The 21,332-nt window shown below is 54.7% G+C and overlaps 1 protein-coding gene across 4 annotated transcripts in view; it reads right to left on the bottom strand.

Annotated features, from left to right (window-relative positions):
• The window catches only part of PPP2R5C (protein phosphatase 2 regulatory subunit B'gamma), a 129,297-nt gene that overhangs the window by 7,599 nt on the left and 100,366 nt on the right, over positions 1-21,332 (bottom strand). For 3 of the 4 annotated variants that reach the window (XM_023256045.2, XM_006933131.5, XM_011283519.4), the window contains 7 exons: positions 19,828-19,887; positions 17,741-17,849; positions 16,266-16,319; positions 10,868-11,038; positions 9,600-9,727; positions 6,802-6,903; positions 5,302-5,374 (listed from right to left, as the gene is read on the bottom strand). In XM_023256045.2, the coding sequence (XP_023111813.1) occupies positions 5,302-5,374; positions 6,802-6,903; positions 9,600-9,727; positions 10,868-11,038; positions 16,266-16,319; positions 17,741-17,849; positions 19,828-19,887 (697 nt within the window). Of the gene's footprint in view, positions 1-864; positions 982-5,301; positions 5,375-6,801; positions 6,904-9,599; positions 9,728-10,867; positions 11,039-16,265; positions 16,320-17,740; positions 17,850-19,827; positions 19,888-21,332 lie in introns of all 4 variants that reach the window. The other variant, XM_011283520.4, reaches the window with a different exon arrangement.

Raw genomic sequence — 21,332 nt, 5'->3', positions numbered from 1 at the left:
CGCTGCATCCACCTCTATCTGGTGCACAACACGGTCTGGCCCGCGTGACCTTTCAGGCTTCGGCATCATAGTGCTGGGTGTCACCAGGACTTGTGGAGCTGGCCCCCGGGGATTCAAGTTGCAGAGTCAGCGAGGCCCACGCGCCCCCCGCGCCCCGATCCAGGCAGGACTGTGCTGGGTCCCAGGAAGTGAAGACAGGTAGGCACGTTCAGAGAAACTCAGCAGGCGACAGGCTCCTCACGCAGGCAGGGACTTGGCACATGACCCTCTTCGGAGCCCACACGGTACATCTTCCCGGTTTAGTAAGAAACGTCTGTCTCTGGATCGGTGGTGATCTGAACACGTATTTCTGCCACCATGGAAACAAACCACCTGAGCACAGGCGTGGCGTGAGGTGGTCCTGACAACGATCCCAGCCTGCAGGCGTCCCTGGCTCCTGAGCGGCCCCGGAGGCAGTGCGAAGGGGAGGAGAATGAGGCTCTCTGCCCAGTGTCCTGGGGCCGTGGGGGCGTGGCAGGGGACGCCCCGGGCGCCACAGCACGTGGGAAGGTGCAGAGGGAAGAGCGTGGAGAGACACCACTGCCAAAGGTCTGATTTTCGCCCAGGTTGACATCTGAAGGACAGTGAAGGGCTGAGATCATTACTGTTAACATAAACGAGGCAAATAATCAAAACTCTCAAAGATTCCGCCCAGTACTTTGGTCGTTAGGACGTATGGAGCAGCGACTGTCTCTGAGCTTCCCGACACGGAGTCTCTCGCTGGGCTCACACCGAAGGCGCTGGCCTGGATCCCGTCACCTCCTACAAGTGTTTCTTAAACAAACTAGCGCCGGCGCACCCCAGCTCAGCTCTGCGCGCTGTTACCTGGCGGGCCTGTCCGCTCACTGTCTCTCTCAGCGTCTGCACATCTTCAGACAGAGGCCCGTCCGTCCCCATTGCCACCGGGAGGCTCGCGGTGTTCGCTTCACCACACACCGCGTGCTGCAACGCAAAGCTGGGAGCCCCTCTCTGTTCGCGCTCAGGCTCCGGACGCCAAGGGCCTCATCCTGGCGGGGGGCACGTCTCCCCGCCGGCGCCCTCCCCGGGGCCCCCCTCCGGCCCGCACCTGCGGGGCCTCACAAACCAGAGCCCCTTCATTCTCCTCGGCCCGCGGGGCGCCGGGCAAGGAGCGCGATGCAGGCTGCAGCCTCCCTTCCAGAGCCTTCCCCGGTCCCCGGGCCGGAGTCCAAGTGCCCGCTCCATGCCGACAGCTCCGCTCGCCACCCCGGCCGCACGCACCTGCCGGCCTCACCCCTTCACCCCACGCTCTAACTCACTGGAACCGCCTTATCGGCCCCACCCCGTGTCCACACCCTCGGCATCTCTGCTCTCTAGCCAGAACTCCGCCAGCCGGCTGGGACGGCTGGGTTGCACGCTGCGACCCCGGGGCCGGGCACGGAGGGAAGGGCTGGTGTGCCTTCGGGTCCGGACGGCCCTGGGACCCACCGTCCTTGGGCTCTGGGAGCCGCAGACGCGTTTCTGGCCACGGGCGTCTCTGTCTCTGAGTAGGACGCGGGGTAAGGTCACGGCAGAGGGCTACAGTGATGGTGACAGTGAGCTACGTGTCCCCTTTGTCTGTGAGGGGGAGGGCAGGGGAGGAAGACACGGGGGTGGGGGAGCCGCGAGCAGGTGCCCCGCAAGCCCGTCACGCTTGGCAACAAACAAGTCGCTGGGCTGATGGGAGGGACTGAGGGAGCTGCCCGCGCCCCCACTCCCTCCCCACGGCCCTTCCAATGGTACCACAGACGCTGGGGCTGGGGGAGCTCTTGGCTGCTAAGCCAGTCATCGGGTTTTACCCTCCCGGCCTCTCCGGACACGACGGCCCAGGGCCCAACGGATGGAACACAACCGCCCCGAGACTGCTCCGGTTCCCCTCCTGCCTCCCTGCCCCTCCCGATGGCTCCCCGCTCCCTGGGGGTCTCCCTGCCTGGCCTCTGTTCACAGCGCTGTTGGGCCCTCAGATACGGCCCTCCGCCCCACCATTCCTGTCAACCCAGCCGCATACTTCTAGAGAGCCCCCAGGGCGGGCCCCTCCCAGTACACCAGCCTCCTGGCTGCCACAAAGAACTTTCTGGAATGCAAGTCTGACGACACCACTTCACTCCTTAAGACACTAACACCTGCATCCATTTTGGGGATAAAATCGACATTTGTTCCGTCTCCAGCTTCGTCCCTCGTCCAGACCAACCCAGCCCCTCCTCCGTAGCCAACAGTCCACCGGTGCCGAACAACTCGGATTCCTGACTCTGCTCTCTCTGCCTCGAGGACCTTCCCCCAAATTCAGACTGGGGAGGTCCCCTTTGAGACTTCCCCTCCAAGGAGCTCAGCCCTCCTGCTGGGGACACCTCGGCCGTGGCCCTGCCACCGCCACAGGGTGTCTTGAAGCGTCCCCGTCAGAGGCAGGAAGCAGACCTCCTGGCTTCCTCTCCAGCATCTCATGGGTTATAATCTGACCATCTGAAATGAATTCTCTTTGCTTCCATCTGGCTCCCCTCACAGATCCTAAGCTCCTTGAAGCTGTGTCCTGTTCTTGTCTTGGTATCTGGGGAAAGTCCCGTGACTCAGGACACCCGGCTGGTGCCCATCTGCCAAGTGCAGTGGCTGCCTGGGCACAGCACCTCAGGGGCTCAGAGCAGCTCGAGGAACCACGACTCTCACGAGGAGTCACAGGGGCTGCTTTTTAACCAGCCTTTCAGCTTCTGGCTGCTCTGAGGGAAAAGTGGGGCACACTCCATGCGGGAGTGGGAGAGCCGTGTGGGGCCCCTAGTCCTCTCTGGAGCTCAGGGCAAAGAGAGGTGGGAACAAGAATGCTACAGACTGGTCTCAGCAACAAAAGTACCACACAGCGGCCACCGCAGGAGAGGCTTCTTATGAGGAGTAAAAACCTCTGCTGAGGCTGGGGTCACGGCAGGGTGGAGGAACACACACGTCGCCCCGAGGGGCCCGTGTCAGAGGGAAGCAGGTGGCACCCGATTTCACACGAGTGCCTGTCTTCCTTGCACACGAATCCCGCCAAAGTCAGGCAGAAATAAGCAGTCATCTGTGACTTGGCCTCTTTGGCGGAGTCGGAAAACACATTTACGTTAGAAATCCTCAGTATTTCGTGACTTAAAAAACACCTAAATGATGCGGGACATCGTTAAGACCCCCCTCCAAAGGAGCCGCCGTAGACCCCCCAGCCCAGGACAGATGGGGAGACCTCCAGATACAGGTCAGTGAGCAGACCGTGCCCTGCTGGGAACGCGCCCTAAAAGTAAGCTATTGAATCGGCTCCTCAAAAAGGCAGATTTGAGATGCAAGACCCGACTGCTTTCATGGCGGAAACGGGAAGCAGGATGTTTCGTCCACTGGGTCGTTACCTTTTGTCGTTGCTGTTGCAGACAGCGAGCAGAGACTAGGGTTTAGACAGGACGCCCTCTCTCTCAAGTGACAATCAAGTCCCGAGGCCCCGCTTTTCAGCTCTGAGACATTAGCTCGTGAAGCATTTTCCTTCTGGAGACGCTGCATCGGGGACCGCTGCACGCAGACGGGACTCACGGGGCTCGGGTCACACGTGGTTTCAACGGGGAGACGGTCAACACGGCGCCCAGGACGCCACGTTCCCCGCAGGTGCAGCCCAGGGCGCTTACAGCGTCGCCTGCCTGGGACACAGCAGAGAGCGGCCCAGAGCAGGAAACGTGTCGCGTAAGAAAACTCAGGAGAAGCTCAGGAAGAGGCAAATGAGAGCGATCTCTGTTTCGGAAGGCACACCTGTGACAGCGCAGCAGCGAACGAGGCCACGTCTGTTACACAGCCAACCCGCTCTTTCTCGTTCGTCACGTGAAAGCTTGATGCGGTTTCCCATGAGGTTATTTCTATGTTCCAGGCGGCACAGCTAGAAATCAGCCTTTCCGATGGGTTTCAGGTGTGGGTTTTGGGGGCGTGTGTGGTGGGGTGTCTGGCGATCCTGACCGGGACGCCCGGCTGGCTGCCCTTTGCCGTCAGGCAGGGCCCCTCCACCTCCACCTCCACCTCCACCTGCCCCGGCTCTGGGCTTTCACGGTGTCGTGGAACAAACGTCAGTATTCCAGCCTCACGTTCAACATCCCTTCTGTTCCAGCAGGTGGACAGAGCAGTTCTGTGGCAGAGCACAGAATCGGTCGTGTTAGGGAAGGGCCGTGGGGGTAGTTCCAGGGCGGAAGGAAGGCCTCACTTAACGTCATTCCGCTTTCCTGAGGTGTAAGTCTCTCGAATGCGGTTTTATCAAAGGGAACACGACTGATACATTACATCAACACACACTTTTAGCTCGTGATCACGTGCTGTTTTTTATGAGATGTCAGAGAGCCACGAATCCCGCACAACCGACTTAGTAAATGATTTACGCCCGCCTCTGGCCCAAGGAAACAGATGGCTTGGAACCTAGCTTCACCTCAACGAGCCTTTTGGGATTTTGAGGGTACCGAGGGGTTCTTGTCAGGTACAAGCTTTTCTGGGAGCCCGCCAGCGGGCTGTTACTGTGGTGGAGAGGCGCATAGACGATCTTCAGGAAAGCGGCCCCGTGGTGACCAGGGGGCCCGCCCGTGAGGCAGTGCTCCAGTCACCCAGACCAGCGTGCGTAACACCAAAGACCACACAACCCAGAACCCCCAGCCGCCCTCGGAGCCCCAGGGCGGGCGCCGTGCGGGCCACCGCATCGCCTGCTCCGGGAGACACGCCGCGTGCGCGCACCTGCCAGAGCGCGCTGGAACCTTCTAGCGAGGACGGGAGAGAGGGTTAGTTGCTAACACGCAGACGTCAGGCAATTTTTAACGATTAAAAGGCTCAGCGTATAGGAACCTAGTTTTAGGAAAAGAGGACACGGACATCGTACTTCATCGATTTCAAATCTATGTTCCTTTCTTTTGGACTGACTTTGATATTAAAAAGAAAGGGACGTATCGTTTGAGCTACAGCATCTATGACGTCGGTGAGGAGAGAGCAAATCCTAATTTTGGCCCAAAACAGACGTTGTATCCTGGTTTTCTTTTTACCACAGTATATTGGTTACGATTTAGATCTTATTGAAAAAGCAGAGGAAAAAAAGGTCAATTCTGTGGTAAAAACTTGGTGGGGCAAAATAAGTTACTTGTACGAAAGTTGAGAAGTATTTTTATTGCAGACATTTCCACATACAAGGTTAGTGAAGCCGACCCCCTCCCTGCCCGTGATGCAGCCACATTCCTAGCTCATAAAAACATTCAAGAGACACCCTAGACGTTTTCACGTTACTCTTTTTAGTACCTGGGGGTTTGCTTTGGCTAGATTTTCTATTTTAACCCACGCTTCTTCTCGTTCTTTCATTTTTAGCTTCTCTCTGAAAAATAGTAAAACGTCATTGGCGTTAGAGAGAGGGATCACATTCGAGAGAGGAAACAATGACAAGGCCAGCAACACAATCACCTGCTTCTCCACATTCTTCACAGTGGTGATCGCAATATAGGGTAACACGGAAAACGAAATGCAAAACACAAGCCAGACTTAGGGGAGAAGATTTAACAACTAGATGTGCTAGAATTTTAACACGTTGAGGCATGCGGATTCTTAGGAAGACTTATACGAGTACATCTCAGGTCTCTGTCCTTCCTGGTTTCGCTGCTTCTCCAGAAGACCTATGTAATTTTGAAGAAAAGCTCACAGAGCCATGAAAGGTGGGACCATTCCACAGCATAAAGGCACTGAGGTTAATTGCCGATGTCCTAACAAGGGTGGCTTTAAGAAGGGACGGTCTTCAGACCTGGTTCCTGTCGGATTCCCCCACCGGGGAGTCACATGACCTTTGGCGAATCACTTAACCACCTGGACCCAACTTTTTTTTTTTTTTTTAAATCTGGAAAATGTGCTGCAAGATCCTTTCCAGAAAGCTAAGATACTTGCCCTCTGAAGAGCCGGTGGCGCGTCTGAACACTGCGCTCAGCCGGGAGGGGGCCCGGAAGACGGCCTGTGCACGTGTGCCCGTGCGCCTTCCCTGCTCTGCGGACCCTCACCTCACACCCTGCACACACCGTCCTCCTGTGTGTTTTGCTGTCTTCCCTCTCCACACTACCCACGAGGGCACGGATTTTTGTTTCGTGCCCTGTTGTGTTGCCGGAGCCTAAAACAGGGCCTGGCGTGCAGGTAAACATGTACATACCGTCTACAGAATGAATGTGACGGCTGTTCATAAATATCCTTGTAACTTGAACTACACTCGTTCAAAGTTTCTCTGTCTTAGCCAGCTTCTAGTGGCAGAGAAGCAAAGAATAAAATCTGCCCAGAGCCCACGCCGGACTCTGACACCCTTCAAGCGTGAGAGTGGGGCCCTGGCTCTGTGAAGGACACGGGCCAGGCTCCAGAAGGGGCCCAATAAAGCTCTGTTGACATAGGCACTTGCTCTCTCGCAGAAATCTGATGGGACAGAATCCAAATTCCTGCCTTGTGAACCTAAAAAATCACTATACCTCACAGCCTTTACGTGTTCCCTGAGGAAAGCAAAAATTCTGAAAGTTAGGTCTGCACACACATTTTGCAGAGACAACTGAACTGGCAGCACGGGGGGGGTGGGGGTGGGGGAGAGGGGAACGGGGGACAGAGAAGTTCTCTGAAGATGAGCTAACACGACACATTTTCATTTGTTTTCCAAGTATGAGACACTTGACTTTGCTTTAGAGACTTGATGAGCTTTTCCGGACAAACAACGGAAGAGGTCTATTCAGGACCGAGGAAAAAGTCCTCGAGGGAGCAGCTTTGGAAGGGGCGACTTACTTCAGCTTCTCCGCTTTGAACTGCTGGGTACAGTCGTCAAACAGTTTCTGGTTCATCTCCATGAAGAGCTTCAGTGCGTTGTAGATCAGGCCGTGTATTGTCCTGTAAGCAGAACTTGCTGTTCAGGCTTCGAACACGCCACCTGTCCCTCCACCCCTCCCCGCCTCGCCCTGCGAGGCCACAGCCCTCCTCCTCCCCGCTCGGCCCGACGGCTCCCAGGCCTCCCAGCCCGTGCGGCGGACACTCGGCCCCTCACGGAGCAGCCGGCCCCGAGGCCTCTCGGTGCGGTGTCCTGGTTGACGGCGGCCAAAAACCACCTTCCTTGGAAACAGAATAAAAAAATGTTGAAACTTGAAAAAATACAGTTCAGGAGCGTCTAGGTGGCTCCGTCAGTTAAGCGTCCGACTCTTCATCTCGGCGCAGGTCCTGATCTCACCGTGTGTGAGTTTGAGCCCCGTGTCGGGCTCTGTGCTGGCAGCAGGGGCCTGCTTGGATTTTCTCTCTCTGTCCCTCCCCCACTCACGCCCTTTCTCTCTTAGAAACAAACATTTGAGAATGTATACGTAATTAAAACCCACTGGGATGTGTTGGGGACAATAACAGAAACCCTTTATTTCCCATAAACGTCAGTTTCCTTTTAATCTTATTAATTAAGAACAGAAAAGTTTTTAATCATGCCAAAACAGAGCTCTGGAAGACAGAACATAAAATTACCATAGGATAGCTTAATGGCACTTAACTTCCCGGCTCTGACACCCATGAGAGGGGGGAGGCCCCGCTCCTCTGAGACCCAGTGGGGTCCGGAGAGGACGCCAGTCCCCCTCGCCATCAGACGACAGCCACAAGGGGACCGCGGTGAGGTCAGCAGAACTGCCCTGGGGTACCTGGGTGGCTGTTAGTTAAGCGTCCGACTTCCTTCGGTTCAGGTCATGATCTCACAGTTTGTGGGTTCGAGCCCATCGGGCCCTGTGCTGGCAGCTCAGAGCCTGGAACCTGTTTCAGAGTCTGTGTCTCCCTCTCTCTCTGCCCCTCCCCTGCTTGTGCTTTCTCTCTCTCTCTCAAAAATAATTTAAAAAAAAGAAAAATTAAGACCAAAAAACCTCCCCAAACCAAGAACTGCCCAGCAGAGCCTGGTCAACCCACAGCGTCGTGAGCAACGGCAGAAAAACGTAAGCCTCGAACCGTGACTGCTGCTGCTGCTGCTGCCTTTGTAGTTGTTGCAGGATTCACAGCTACTTCTGAACTCACTTCATGATACCCAACTCACATTTGGAAACACCTGAAATAACCCTTCTTTCTTTGCAACCGGCAGGGCTTTGCAGCTGGTCAGCGGTCACTGCTGACTCTCCTGTCACACTAAATGACACGCAGGGACGAGGGCTACGCTCCGTCACCTGCTGAGCGCAATGAGAAACGCACGTTACATAGAAAAGGTTGCTGAAAGTCGATATACTGAGGCGGGGTCTGCTGGGCCGTACACACCCAGGACCCGGCGGCTGGGGCTGCGACCCCTACAGCCGCGTGCCCACGGCGAACGTTCACCAGATACCTGTTAGGTGCCTGGGACCCTACATCTATCAGCCTCACCTCCATGAACTTCACAAGGAGGTGACGGTGGCTGCAAGTGCTTTCTGCACGTGAACACGGATTTTCTTTTTTTTTTTTTTTTTAATTTTTTTTTTTTCCAACGTTTTTATTTATTTTTGGGACAGAGACAGAGCATGAACGGGGGAGGGGGCAGAGAGAGAGGGAGACACAGAATCGGAAACAGGCTCCAGGCTCTGAGCCATCAGCCCAGAGCCCGACGCGGGGCTCGAACTCACGGACCGCGAGATCGTGACCTGGCTGAAGTCGGACGCTTAACCGACCGCGCCACCCAGGCGCCCCGCTACTGAGCACGGATTTTCTTGATGAATCAACACAAACCACCGAGGTGGATGCCAACATTCTCTATTTCTCAGATGAGGAAACTGTGGCTGAGCGAGAGGGGGCGAGGACGTGAGCCGGGACGGTGGGAGGGTGTGCGCGAGACCCTGCGAGCCGGACCGCCAGCTCGCGAGTGTGGCCCGACCGCCACCGGCCACCGCCCCGAGTCCCGCTCTCCTCACCTGTAAACAAGGGGGCGGCACTGGGTATGGAGGCTCTGCCCCCTGCTTTCGGATCTGATTGAACGACTATCGTATAGAAAAAGGGCCGAAAGGAAAGAAGGAGGCGACAGCAAAGCCCTGGGGCCCGTAGTCACGTAAATGGTAAGTGACGTGAGCACCAGTCGGGAACCTGCACTGACTGTTCCCTTCAAGGTGTCAGAAGACCGCTGCCCAGTGTCTCTATCCTTGCTAAAGGGGCAGGACGAGGGAGACAGAAGCAAATCCGAGACTCCCGAGGTTGTGTTTCTAGTCCCTGCTCGGCCCTTGCACAGGCGGGTGGCTCGTGCTCTCTTGGAGGGGTCCCCAGAGAGTGTGGCCGAGGCTCGGGGTGGCCCCCGTGCTCCCGCAGGGACTGCGCCCCGTGAGGCTTCGCGGCCGCCTTCGGCTCCTTGGGAGGGGTCCCTGCGGCGAGGCCAGGAAGGCGCTGCCCCAACAAACCTGCCTCCGTGTTGGCGTGAAACGGGGGCGAGGAGGCGAAGACAAGGCCACAGATACAGTCCCGCTCCTACTTCACTGTGAGCCCAACAGACAAACAAACAAACAAATCTACGTTTTGGTTTTTAACTGCTATCTCAGACTTAATTGGGCTGAGGCATCAGCAAGATTTGCAAAGTTTTCCAGGGCCCCGCGGGCGGCAGCCGGCTCGCTCACTTGTTCCAGTGGGTCTTGGAGTTGCGGTACAAGGACGGGAACATGATGGGAAGGATCTTGGCCGCGTTGTCGCTGATCAGACTCATGATGTACTCATTGTTCCAGTAATACAGCGCTCGCTCCGCCACCTGGAAGACGGAGGGCACAGCTGTTGTGACCATGGCGACAAACATCCAGCAATGCCCTCCCCACGACTCTGTGAACAGGCAACGAATTACACTGGGTTAGAGAATCATCTCCACAAACCCCAAACGCTCCAGACCGTAACCCTGAAGAGCCCTCAACCAAAGGGAGAGGACTTCTTGTACAGCAGGAAAATGGTCACTCTTTCCTCCACTCACTCAACACACACTTACGCCGGACCCTGGGCTACCGCTGAGGACACAGGTCGACCGCCTTCCTTCCTCACGCCTTCCACCCACCCCTACCCAGCGCGGGGCTCTGAGGTGTCAGCAGTGAGCAGGGGGAGTAGAGCTTCCGTTCTGGGGGGGAAGACCAATGAGGGGAGAATGAATTTACTAGAAGGGGTACGTCGGGGGGCACGCAGCAGCTAGGAAGGGGACATGTGTGGGGCAGAATGCATCCCCAGGAGGGCCCTGATGGAAGAAGGGCAGGTGTCAGGTGGTGCGGGGAGGGGGGTGCGGTGGCTGGAAGAGGGCCAGGAGGAGCCCAGTGGGGACAGCCAGTGAGCAAGGGCACGGGAACGGGGGTGGGCATGTGGGTGGGGCCGCCTTGCTCACGGTGAGCTGGTGATACAGGCCAGTATGTCCAATGGAGGCAGACAGGCTAAGCACGGGCACTGAGGACGACCTCGGAATGAGGCCCGGAAGGCTGCACAAGGGGCCGAGGAAAGCAGGATGTGACCGGGGTGCCCCTCAAACAGGATTGGGTGGGGGACAAAAGTCAGAACGTGTGTGTGTTGGAAACAAAGTGCTTGTGGGGGCCGAGTTTTATGTCACCTACAAGTGCCCACCCCTCAGCTGTGGACGGCAGGGTTTTACGCATTTGGGGCACACTGAACATAAAGACAGGTTCACAGAGGGGCCAGGACTAATCACTCTTGGCGAGAAACATGTTTTCAGGGAGGGGGTCGAGATGCTGGGGTGCGTTTGACAGAATTAAGGTCCTAGCATCTTATTCTGAAGTACAGCTAGGCTGGGAGTTTACCTCCCAATTACACGAGAAGCCAAGTATGACCTGCGATATCCCGAAGTCTGTCACCTCCGACGCGGACGCAGACATGAGGCCCTTCCCTCCGCCCTGCGTACCTGGAAGTGTGGGCTGGACACACACTTGGCCAGCTGCCGGAAGAGAGGTTCCATGACCTTCACAAATTCCGATGGTTCGATTACGTCTAAGATCTCTTCTAACTCATTTAAGAACATGACTTCTTTCGGACTGTGCGTCTTTGGCCAGTATTTGAGAAGGGCCATCACCACCTACCGAAGAGACAACACATGGCGTGACGTCCGTGATGCCCGGCATCTGTGAGTTCTGTTTTTCATGAGGGTGTCCCCCCCGCAAGCAGAGCATCACAAGAAGGTGCTGCTCTGTTCCTTACAGAAGGAACAGCAATTCAGTAAATTAGCACTTTTTTTTTTTATAATTAGAGAAACAGGTCAAACTTATTTGCTTAAGAAATGCAACTTTAATTTCTGTGACCCTCTCTCTTGGACCGCCACGGGAGTAGGTCCTTTTAGGAATAAATAGGTTAAAAAACAAGCAGTTAGGAGGGTTGAGAGAGAAAGAATGATGGAGAAACAGGGAGCATATGAGCTCATGTATTCGTTCAGTGCACAAGCAGCCAGTTCTGAGAGTGTTGGCGACACACGTGCGTATGCACAATCCGTTTATCTCCAATCGATCTTTCACACGTATTTATACATAAACGTATGTACTACGTGTGTACACGTGGTGTTTTGACTGTGCTAACTAAACTGTGCTAAAATGTATCAAAGGAGAGAGACATGGAGTAAGTTGACGCTGTTACCAGCTCACGCCACGCAGGGCTGCGGAGGGACCCGGGGTAGGGCCCTGCTGTCCCCTGTGGGCGTGACCAGTGACCTCGGGCCGGTAACTGCCTCCAGGGGCCTCGAGGACCTTGCATCTGAGCGCTGGCCCGCGGACGGCACGGCAGCGCGGCCTCAGATGGGACCCCGCCAGGGAGCATCTGTGCGGCCCGCCCCCTCGAGGCACGTTGAGCCGGATGGTGGCAGCTTCCTCGTTTGTGGGGACTGGACCTTGTGTTCCTTGCCCAAGTCAGACGGGTAGAAGGAGTTTCTGTGGGGCAACCTTTCTTCACCTCCCTCCTTTAGTTTCCAAATTTCCTCCTGCAACCACACCAGTAAAGATCGTCCACCCGAAATATCAGATTTGGCTTGGTGAGGATTAAGAATACGTATTTCTAGAGGCGAGCCACCTTAATTCTAAAACAGTACAAGGACCCACAACATTTGCACACAAGTACACGTGCACGCTTGCCCATGTACGACAGCAACCGGTCACTCTCAAGCAGCCCTTTGCCGGTCACGGCCATTTCGGGAACCGCTGTCCCAGCCCCTAGCATCAGGATGGCCGTGAAAATCACTGCGAACGTCAGCCCGTCCGGGGCGGCTGGTGGCTTCCACCGGCTGTGCTGACACCCCTGCAGAGCTCGGCAGGCCAGCTGCTCGCTGCCGTGGCTAAAAACACGGCGGGCCTTCGAACAACGTCCGGCTAGGACAGCTCTGTGAATGCTTTTGGCGTTCAGGCTCCTGGGTAATCTTTTATGGTATTACATTTTATAAAACCCCAAAATTTATAAGAAAGTCCTCCTAGTTCTGAGGTCTGATCTAAACATTTATAGCATGATAGTCTCTAAAAATAATTTCTTAAAAAAAAAATCGATGATTTAATGATTTTTTTCTCCTACTTGTTGCTCAAAATCACTCAGTGAACATTTACTGAGCACCTGCTATCTACCAGCAGTCGGGGAGCCACTGTTAAGAACACAGCAGGTGTCACTCACTTCGCAAAGCCACTCTTCCTTGACGTTTGTCAAATGGAGCTTTATTAGGAAAAATACAGTGATACGCGGGACACAGAACACACCTGGTTTAGCTACTCAATGTCTCTGGAAAAGGTGCTGTTTCTGGAATCAGAGCCCCACGCTGGACCTACTTTTCACACTACTGGGAACAACCTATGGCTGGTACCCATGGCTTTGGAGCCTGGCAGCGCTTTGGCGAAGAGGGGCCTGCCTGGGAAGCTGATCTAGGCAAAAGCGGCTCTCTGCACGTCACGCACCGAACTTTCCTTCGGAACCTCAACAGGCTGCCGCTCTCCGGACAGGGCTGGGGAGGGCAGGCGAGCCTGGGCGGGCATGCTAGTGGCTCTGGCCTGGTGCCTGGGGAGCCCCCTCCCCTGAATACCAGGGAAAAAGAGTTCCCGCCAGACCCTGTAGTAAAAGTCGAGTAGCCTAAAGCAACAGGTGCGTGAAAACATGATTTTACTTCTGTCCACGATCTGCTGAGCTCCCGTTCTTACAACAGTGTACGTGTTCAACGTGCCCAGAAAGCTTTTCAGCACCATACACAGTTTACCAGTAGAAAGATTAATTACAGACCTTAAACGGGAGCAACACAGGTCTTTTAAACGTGTCATACTTTAAACATTCCTGACCTTGGCCGCACTAGCTTCAGGGGCGCCTTGGGTCCAGGACCCTGAGACCCATGTGTGTGCCGTGTCCTTCTTAGTGCTGCTGAGTGGACACGCTCCTTCACAAGAGTTTACCCGTTCTTTTTATTACCAACAAACTTTCAGTGCTGAAGTAAGACAGGTCAGCCTTTGTATTTTCATAATATGTGAATTTCAAAGGAAGGCGCTCACTAAGGCGAGGGTCTGAATGTTTTCAACGTGAAGAAAACTAAATCTGCTTTCTGTGGCCGAGAGACAGCACTATGTTGTCTGCGCTGTAGGGAATCCAGGAACGAAGTGATGCTGGGTGGCAATCCTGGGGCGTGTGGGGGCCCGAAGCTTCTCTGTGCCCGAGATGTCAGGGCCCAGTCGCAGCCAGCCTGCCGTCCGTCAGCGGCAGTCGAGGGCTCTCACTCCTGCGAGTTCTACCAGCTCGACCAGTGGGAACTAAACACGAGCCCTGTCAGCCTTCACCCTACTCTCGGGCGCAGGAGAACGGAGGCCTGCTGAAGCAGGACTGGGACCTGGGCTGCGACGGACCCGGCCGGGGTCCGGGGTGCCACACCAAAGGCCTGGCGTGGGGTAAACGCAGCCAAGACCGGGTGGATTCTTTAGCCCCCAAAGAGTATGAGAAACATACACAGTGAAGAGTCAGAAAAGGAAAAGGCATGTGTTAGAATCTGTTCCCATATTACTTTTTCCAGCAACGGTTCTCACCCTTCATTTTTTTTAATGTTTATTCTTTTTTGACAGAGAGAGAGAGGGAGCACAAGCAGGGGAAGGGGCAGAGAAAGGAGACACCGAATTTGAAGCAGGCTCCATGCTGTCAGCACAGAGCCCAACGTGGGGCTTGAACTCACCAACTGAGAGACCATGATCTGAGCTGAAGTCGGACACTCAACTGACTAAGCCACCCAGGCACCCCTGGCTCTCACCCTTTAGTTTGGAGACGTCCTTCAAACTCAGAGGAACTGAGCATAGGGCACCACTGGAGAAGAGGCTTTATCCCTGGTGCTTCCCAAGTTTTCTCTCAAGGCGGATACCCTAGTCTAAGTGGGGGAAACACTCCTGGTTTGACACTGAAGTCTGGTAAGTTTGGTGCCTTTCCTTGGGGGCTTCCAGAATCTCAGAGCTGGGGCGGAGGCGTGCGGGGGCCCCGCGAAGGGGAGCTGGGCAGGCGTTGGGGGGTGATGTCAAGGGCTTTTCCTGAGTTGGTGGGTGACACACGGTGTCCACGTTTGGAGTTTAGAAGCTCAGAAAAAGCAGAGATCAGGAGCCCGTGTAACTTGCAAACAGCATTATGGATTCCTCATGCATTTCCACTATAAAACACAGCCTCATGGGACCACTGTGAAAGACGGCCAAGGGGGCAGAGAAGATGCCGGAATGATGATATTTGCCTTTCTTATTCCATCAGTAACTTTGAAAAGAATATTCAAACACTGAAACTGGCACTCAGTAGTACTTCTTACTTTTGTTACTCAACGATAAAAAACAACCAGTTAATAAAAAATGGGCGGTGGATCTAAAGACGTTTGTCTGAGACCCACGGGTGGCCAACAGGCGCTGGAAGAGATGCCCAACGTCTCCAGTCAAGAGGGGAATGCAAGTCAAAAAGCCACCGAGAGACACCACCATGTGCTCACTAGGTGCTAGAATAAAAGAAGGGACAACAAGTGACGACGGAGAAAGTGGGACCCTGAAACCCCACGTGGCCGCTGCAGAGGACAGTCAGGTGGTCCTTCATAAGGCTAAACACGGGATTCCCGCCTCATCCGGCAATTCCACCCTGAATTGCACGCCCAGCGGGACTGAGAGCAGGGACTTGCACAGACACCTGCACGGCCACGTTCACAGCCACACGGCTCGCATTATCACAAGGGATGGAAGCAAGCCCAGCGTCCACAGATAGAGGAGCAGATGAACACCACACAAGGGAGAAAGGGAGAGTGCACGGCCACACCCGGGGATGGAGTTCCGACACAGGCACGGCCTGCACGAGCCCTGAGGACGTCCTACGCAATGCCACCCATCTGAGGTGCCCCGAGGAGTCAAGCTTGTAGAGACAGAGGCAGGTGAGAGGTCACCAGGGGGCGGGCAGGGGGGAAGCGGGAGTCGGTGTCCGGCGGGGGTGGGGGGGGGGACAGAGTTTCTGTCTGGGGCAATGTGATGACAAAGTTCTGGGAACAGTGGTGACAGCTGTGTGGCCCTGGGATGTAACTCATGCCCCTTGTGCACTGAAAATGGCAAATTTCATGTTGTATATGCTTCACCACGATTACAATAATCGATAGCATAATATACCAAAAAGCCACTGAATGGTACACTTTAAGTGGGTGAATTGTATGGCATGTGAATTATATCTTGATAAAGCTGTTTAAAAAAGCACATTCAAATGCTTAGCCTGGCACCCAACACACTCAACTTTGTTAATCTGGGCCACAACCGCTTTTCATTTCTAAGAAAGATCACACGCCAAGAAATTGGGAGATCTGAACGCTCAGTGGCAGCAACCTGTCACGGTCGACTCAGCGAACACGGAGTCGCTACCCTCGAAGGCGGAAGGAACTTCTCAGGCCGTAAGGCTCTTTGGCACAAGCGTTTCGAGAACTCACTGCGGTGGTCTGACCGAAGCCGGTTACGAGCGTGGTTGGACCAAGACCTCACACAGTCCGGCACGCGACCCAGCGACCACGACCGCTCAAGAGTGTCACGTTCCAAGGAGTCAAGCCCCGCACAGAGAGGATGACAATCCGATCGCGTACGATAATCGCCGCAGTAACGGAACTTGTAAGTAAAATCACGACAGTCTGAAAGCACACAGCACGTGCAGGAAATCGGTGCGTCTGTCGGCAGTGTGACTCGAGGTGAAAAGCGGTCTGGACGGCTCTGTGGCCCGCGGACCTACCTCGGTACCCACACTCAGGGAAGCCCGCACGTGACGCCACCGCCCGCACGTGACGCCACCGCCCGGCCGGGGAAGGTACTCACCGGTTCGGTGAGGGTGCTGTCCTTCTCTAAGAACTGCACGACGCAGTACGCCAGCTGGAAAGGAGGAGAGGAAGCGTCAACCCCGTGCTGTGACCCGGCAATGCCGCGTCTCCCGCTGCCACGTGCTGCCCCCGTCCCTCCAGGTGGCGCCCGCCGGGCGGGCACGGGCTCCCCGCCACAGGCCCTGCCGGGGCTCTGATGGGGACTGTCGGGGGCCAGGCGCAGCAGAAAGCTAAAAAAATCAGGAGACAGCCTTCTGGACTAACACCAACAGGTAAGCCCGGGGTTGATGGGGATTTTTCTCCTGGTCTTTTTGGAGACTGTAATGAACAAGTGACCTAAGAGCTGGGAAAAACCGAATTAAAATCTGCTTCCATCTTCAACCTCTGAACTATTAATCCCTCTTCTATAGAACAGTTAACAGGGGGTGCCCGGGAGGCTCAGTGGGCTGAGTGTCTGATTCTTGGTTCAGAATCCCGTCATGATCTCACGGTTCGTGAGTTCGAGCCCCGTGTCCGGCTCTGGGGCCTGCTGGGGATTCTCTCTCTCTCTTTCTCTCTGCTCCTCCTTCACTGTCCCTTGCTCTCTCTCAAAAATAAATAAACTTAATTAAAAAAACAATCAACAGGACCTCGATCTGGTTGGATATAAAGATACTATCACCAGTTAACAGCAAAGAGAAGGAAAAAAAATGCCTCAAAGTAAAATACTTCCCAGGGAGCCGACGTCATTAGAATCAAGTCAAGAATAGGCTTTCTGTGATTCATCCCAAGCCGCTCCCAACGTGAGGGACAGAGGTGCCCCCTGGCTGCCAGAGCCACTCAGAGCTGCTGGTGAACGGGCACGTGGCCTGTCCCCGACCCTCGGCACTTGTCTACGCAGGATTCACGGGGGCAAAAGTGAAGGAAAAACCTCCTCTTCTGGCAAAGTGCGGCCAGCTAACCGGGTATCAACACTTACTGACCGAATTTTCAGTGAAACTGTAGACTTCTGCAAACTGTAAAAAGCCCACAGCTTAGTTAAAAAACTCACATTTTCGTAGGCCATTTCACTGGCTGCAGAGAGGTTTTTCCTTGAAGGAGCCAAATTTGATTGACTTATTTTTTAATGTTTATTTTTGAGACAGACAGAGAGAGAGAGAGACAGAGCATGAGCTGGGGACGGACAGAGAGACTGAGACACAGAACCCGAAGCAGGCTCCAGGCTCCGAGCTGTCGGCACAGAGCCCGATGCGGGACTCGAATGCATGAACCGCGAGATCGTGACCTGAGCTGCAGTCGGACGCCCAACTGATTGAGCCACCCAGGCGCCCCCCTGTATCCTTTCAACTATCACCAGAAACGACATCTGCAAGGCGACGTGAGCGCACCCCCAGGCAACGGCTGGGGTTCTGTGTCTGAGCTCACTGCCGCTCCCATGGAGACACCCAGCTAGTGCACGCCCCCACCGACATAATGCTGCGGAGCACCCCTTACCTGTGGATGGTAGACGCTCAGAGATTTCACTTTGTGCAAAGGTAGCAACACCTTCAATAAGAAAATCTTGTGCTCTTCTTTTAGTGGTAAGGCAAATCCGTTAATTATGCTGCGAAAACAGAATGTATTCCAAGTCTGAATACTCACAAATTCCAGGTTAAAAAAAAAGCCTTGACTTTCAGCACAACTATCGGTAAGCGAAATGTACGTTTCACAAGAGAGGCGGACATTAGCAGAAATTAAAAAGAAAATGAAATACCTTCCAAGAAGCATAGTCATGTTTATCTTTGTTAGTAACTAGAAGATAATTCTAAAATTCTGGTTTGCGGGGCGTTACCCAGAACAGGAGTCCCTGGGGGCGACACTGGCTTCTTTCGACAGGCCTGGAGGCCGGGCAGCTCAGGTGGGACTCCAGCTCCACAGCTGGCACCTTCCCTTGGCCTTCACCCACTTTTAGGAAGTCACGCTTCCCCTGAGAAATTCGGGTTCATTACCCTAATGCTGGCAGAAGTGAGTCTGTGTGTGCAGAACGGGAGCTGGTTAAGAATCAGCCAGAAAGCTGCTCCCTCCTGCAGAGAAAGGGGGTCTTGATCCTAGTCTTTAAACTCAAGTTTTGGGAGCACCTGGGTGGCTCAGTCGGTTAAGCGTCCGACTTCAGCTCAGGTCACGATCTCGCGGTCCGTGAGTTCGAGCCCCGCGTCGGGCTCTGGGCTGATGGCTCAGAGCCTGGACCTGCTTCCGATTCTGTGTCTCCCTCTCTCTCTGACCCTCCCCCGTTCGTGCTCTGTCTCTCGCTGTCTCAAAAATAAATAAACTTAAAAAAATAAATAAAAAAAATAAACTGAAGTTTTGGTCTCTGATGTCAAGCAGCTTATCTACCGGTGCCCAGTTGGGCAAGCAGGCTTCGTTATTTACTATTTACCAGGTTTTATTATTAGGGAAGCACAGACACATGGTAGGGCCACAGAGCAGTCAAGCAAGTTCTAGTCCAGGAGGCAGGGTCTGTCTGAAGAGGGCATTAGTGACTGCCTGCTCCTTCACATGGGGGAGGCCCACAAGACCAAACAGCTCTTCCAGGGGGATAAAATCAGCGATCCCAGCTGCCGGGAGCGTGGAGGCCTGTGCGCACGCCGTGCCCGGCCGCACTGGACATCTCACACAGCGCGCCGTCCTCGCGACAGCCCTGTGAGGGGATCATCCCCCACCTTGCTAAGGAAACGGCAGCCGAGAGTGGTTAAGGGAGGTCGTACAACTAGGAAGGGCCCCTGGACCGGTCGCTACGCTCTCCTGAGTGAGAGAAACCCGCCCAGTGTGCTGACGCAGGTCAAAGCAGAATTCTCCACAAGGACTGATGGTTTTTTTCAAGTTAGATCTAAAATAGCGAGCACCATCTTCTCAGTGCGACTGGAGCACAGATCGACTGGAAGCCGACGGTGTTCCCTGAGACAGGTTTCTTGTGTCCCGAAGGCTTTGGGGATCATCAGATTAAACACCAGCGCAGAGGACCCCTCCCCACAGGACCTTCAGCTGCTAATGCAGCTGAGTCCCCAGGGAAGGTGCCGGGAGAGCACTTCCAAGTTTATTTGGCTGTGGAACCCCAAGGCACTCTCTTTGGGAAACAGCGGGTTGGAGGTCTGATATAAAATCTATAGGTCACTGATGAAAAAAAAAAAAGGTAGCAAGCAAGAACTCTACTTGGGTGAAGACGGTGAAATTTCTGAAACGTTAATGTTACAAGTAATGTTACATATGAAAATTTATAAAATGAAAGTAATTAGAAATGTTAGCATTTACTCAATACCCCCAAGGTATAATAAATGATCCGTTCTAAACGTCAAAACATAAACCCTCTTAGCCATCTTCAAGGAGGTATGGGGAACAGAATCTGTGCACGGAGCCGTGTACACAAGAAGGCTTCTTGTCTGGGGGGCTCTAACCCAAGACCTCACCCACCCCTTCCATCAAGCGAGGTCTTGGTTCCTTTGGAAATGGTTTCAATTGCCTCGCTCTGGAGAGGGCTGCTCGACTCCGTGAACTGGATCATTCTGGAATAAATTCCACGTCACTGCCAGGAGCACAGCACTCACCTCCCCAGGATTTCCAGTAATTCTGCTATGCCGTTGTGATGCTCTGTTTCATAAATAAACCTAGAAAAAGCAGTTTGCCATTTAGAATGAGACACTGAGGTAATAGCTGGAAAGACCACAATCCTCTGAACGAGGAAATGATGCACTTGGGGGGAGTGTCACACAGATGCCTGGTGGCAGGCACGCCTCCTGGAAAACTGTCCTGGGGGCGGCTCACCCTTCCCGACGCGACTGTGCAATTTCCGCCCCCAACATTTTATTTTGGGAGTTTTCAATCACAGAGAAAGGTCGAAAGGTCTGTGCTGTGAGCACTCGCCTTCCAGCCACCCCTGTGTGACAATGAGCCACTGCTGTCCTCCTGACCATGCGTACATCCCTCTCCGTCCCTTAGCCTGATTTCTTTGCTTCGTGCCAGCCTGACTTGACGCCTTGCTCAATTTTAAAGCCTCTGAGAGTTAGGCCAGTCTGTGCAAGGGCAGAAGCTCCTTCCTTCCCACTGGGCCCTCTCACCTATGTCCTCACAGACACCCTGCTCGGCCCCCACGCTGCTCCAAGCACCACCTTCTGGAACCCCGATGTGGGCAGCTGATCTACGTCCTCTGAGAAGCCTCTCCTGCTGTGCCCACATCAGCCTGAGGACAGGCGAGGACTTTTTGTCACCATGTCCCCGGTGCTAGAGCATCTGTCCTATGCCTGAACACGTGCGGTAAAAGGCTGGGGACACCAAGGAGGGCAACGTGTCCCCACCGCCAGAGGATTTCCCCAGAAGGCAGGAGCTCACTCCTGCCCACGCCTCGCCGTGCGCCTGTGTGGTAGGAGAGGTGTCTGAGAAAGGTTTCTGCCTCTCACTCGACAATGAAGTTTAGAGGCAGCTCCAAGCCTAAAATAAGAGTTTGTGATGATTACAGAAACCTGACTCTGAAATCTCGTCCTTGTTGGAAACAAGCGGAACGGGGCTGTCAAGGTAAAGAACAGGTCAGATACCCACAAGATGGGAGAGATTTCCAGGGGGTGGGCCTGAAGATTTCTATGTTTTCGAGCGACCAGGATTCTTCAAGGCTGTGGGGCCTGACCGGGGCCCTGCGGGAGGTTAAACGGCGTGGAAGGGAAGGCAGGGCGAGCGCGGGGGTCTGGGAACTGGAGCGGGGTGGGCCGCAGGTGGGCAAGGGGTTCACGTGGCGGTGGGGGTGAGCACCTCACGCAGGCTGGCGGCGGCACCTGAGCAGAGAACCATGGTGCCACGGACACGAGTGTGGCCACAGCACCGAGGTGAGGTGGGGATTTACCCAGATGGCCCGGGGCGACCTGGGTGGCAGGAAACGGGCACTGCGGTCATATGGCAGGTGACGCGTTTGAGCCGCTGCTGGACACGTCCCTCATGTCCCCTCCCTCCCCCCACCTGCCTAGAGACTGGAGGATGTCCCCAGGGAGTCCTGCCCTCCGTGGTGCATGTCCACGGACAAGCACTTTAATTTATAGAACTCGACTGGACGCTCCCTTGTGTT

Source organism: Felis catus, chromosome B3 (genome assembly GCF_018350175.1).
Source record: "Felis catus isolate Fca126 chromosome B3, F.catus_Fca126_mat1.0, whole genome shotgun sequence".
NCBI classification, from domain to species: Eukaryota; Metazoa; Chordata; class Mammalia; order Carnivora; family Felidae; genus Felis; species Felis catus.
This window is presented reverse-complemented; position numbering and strand designations above follow the sequence as displayed.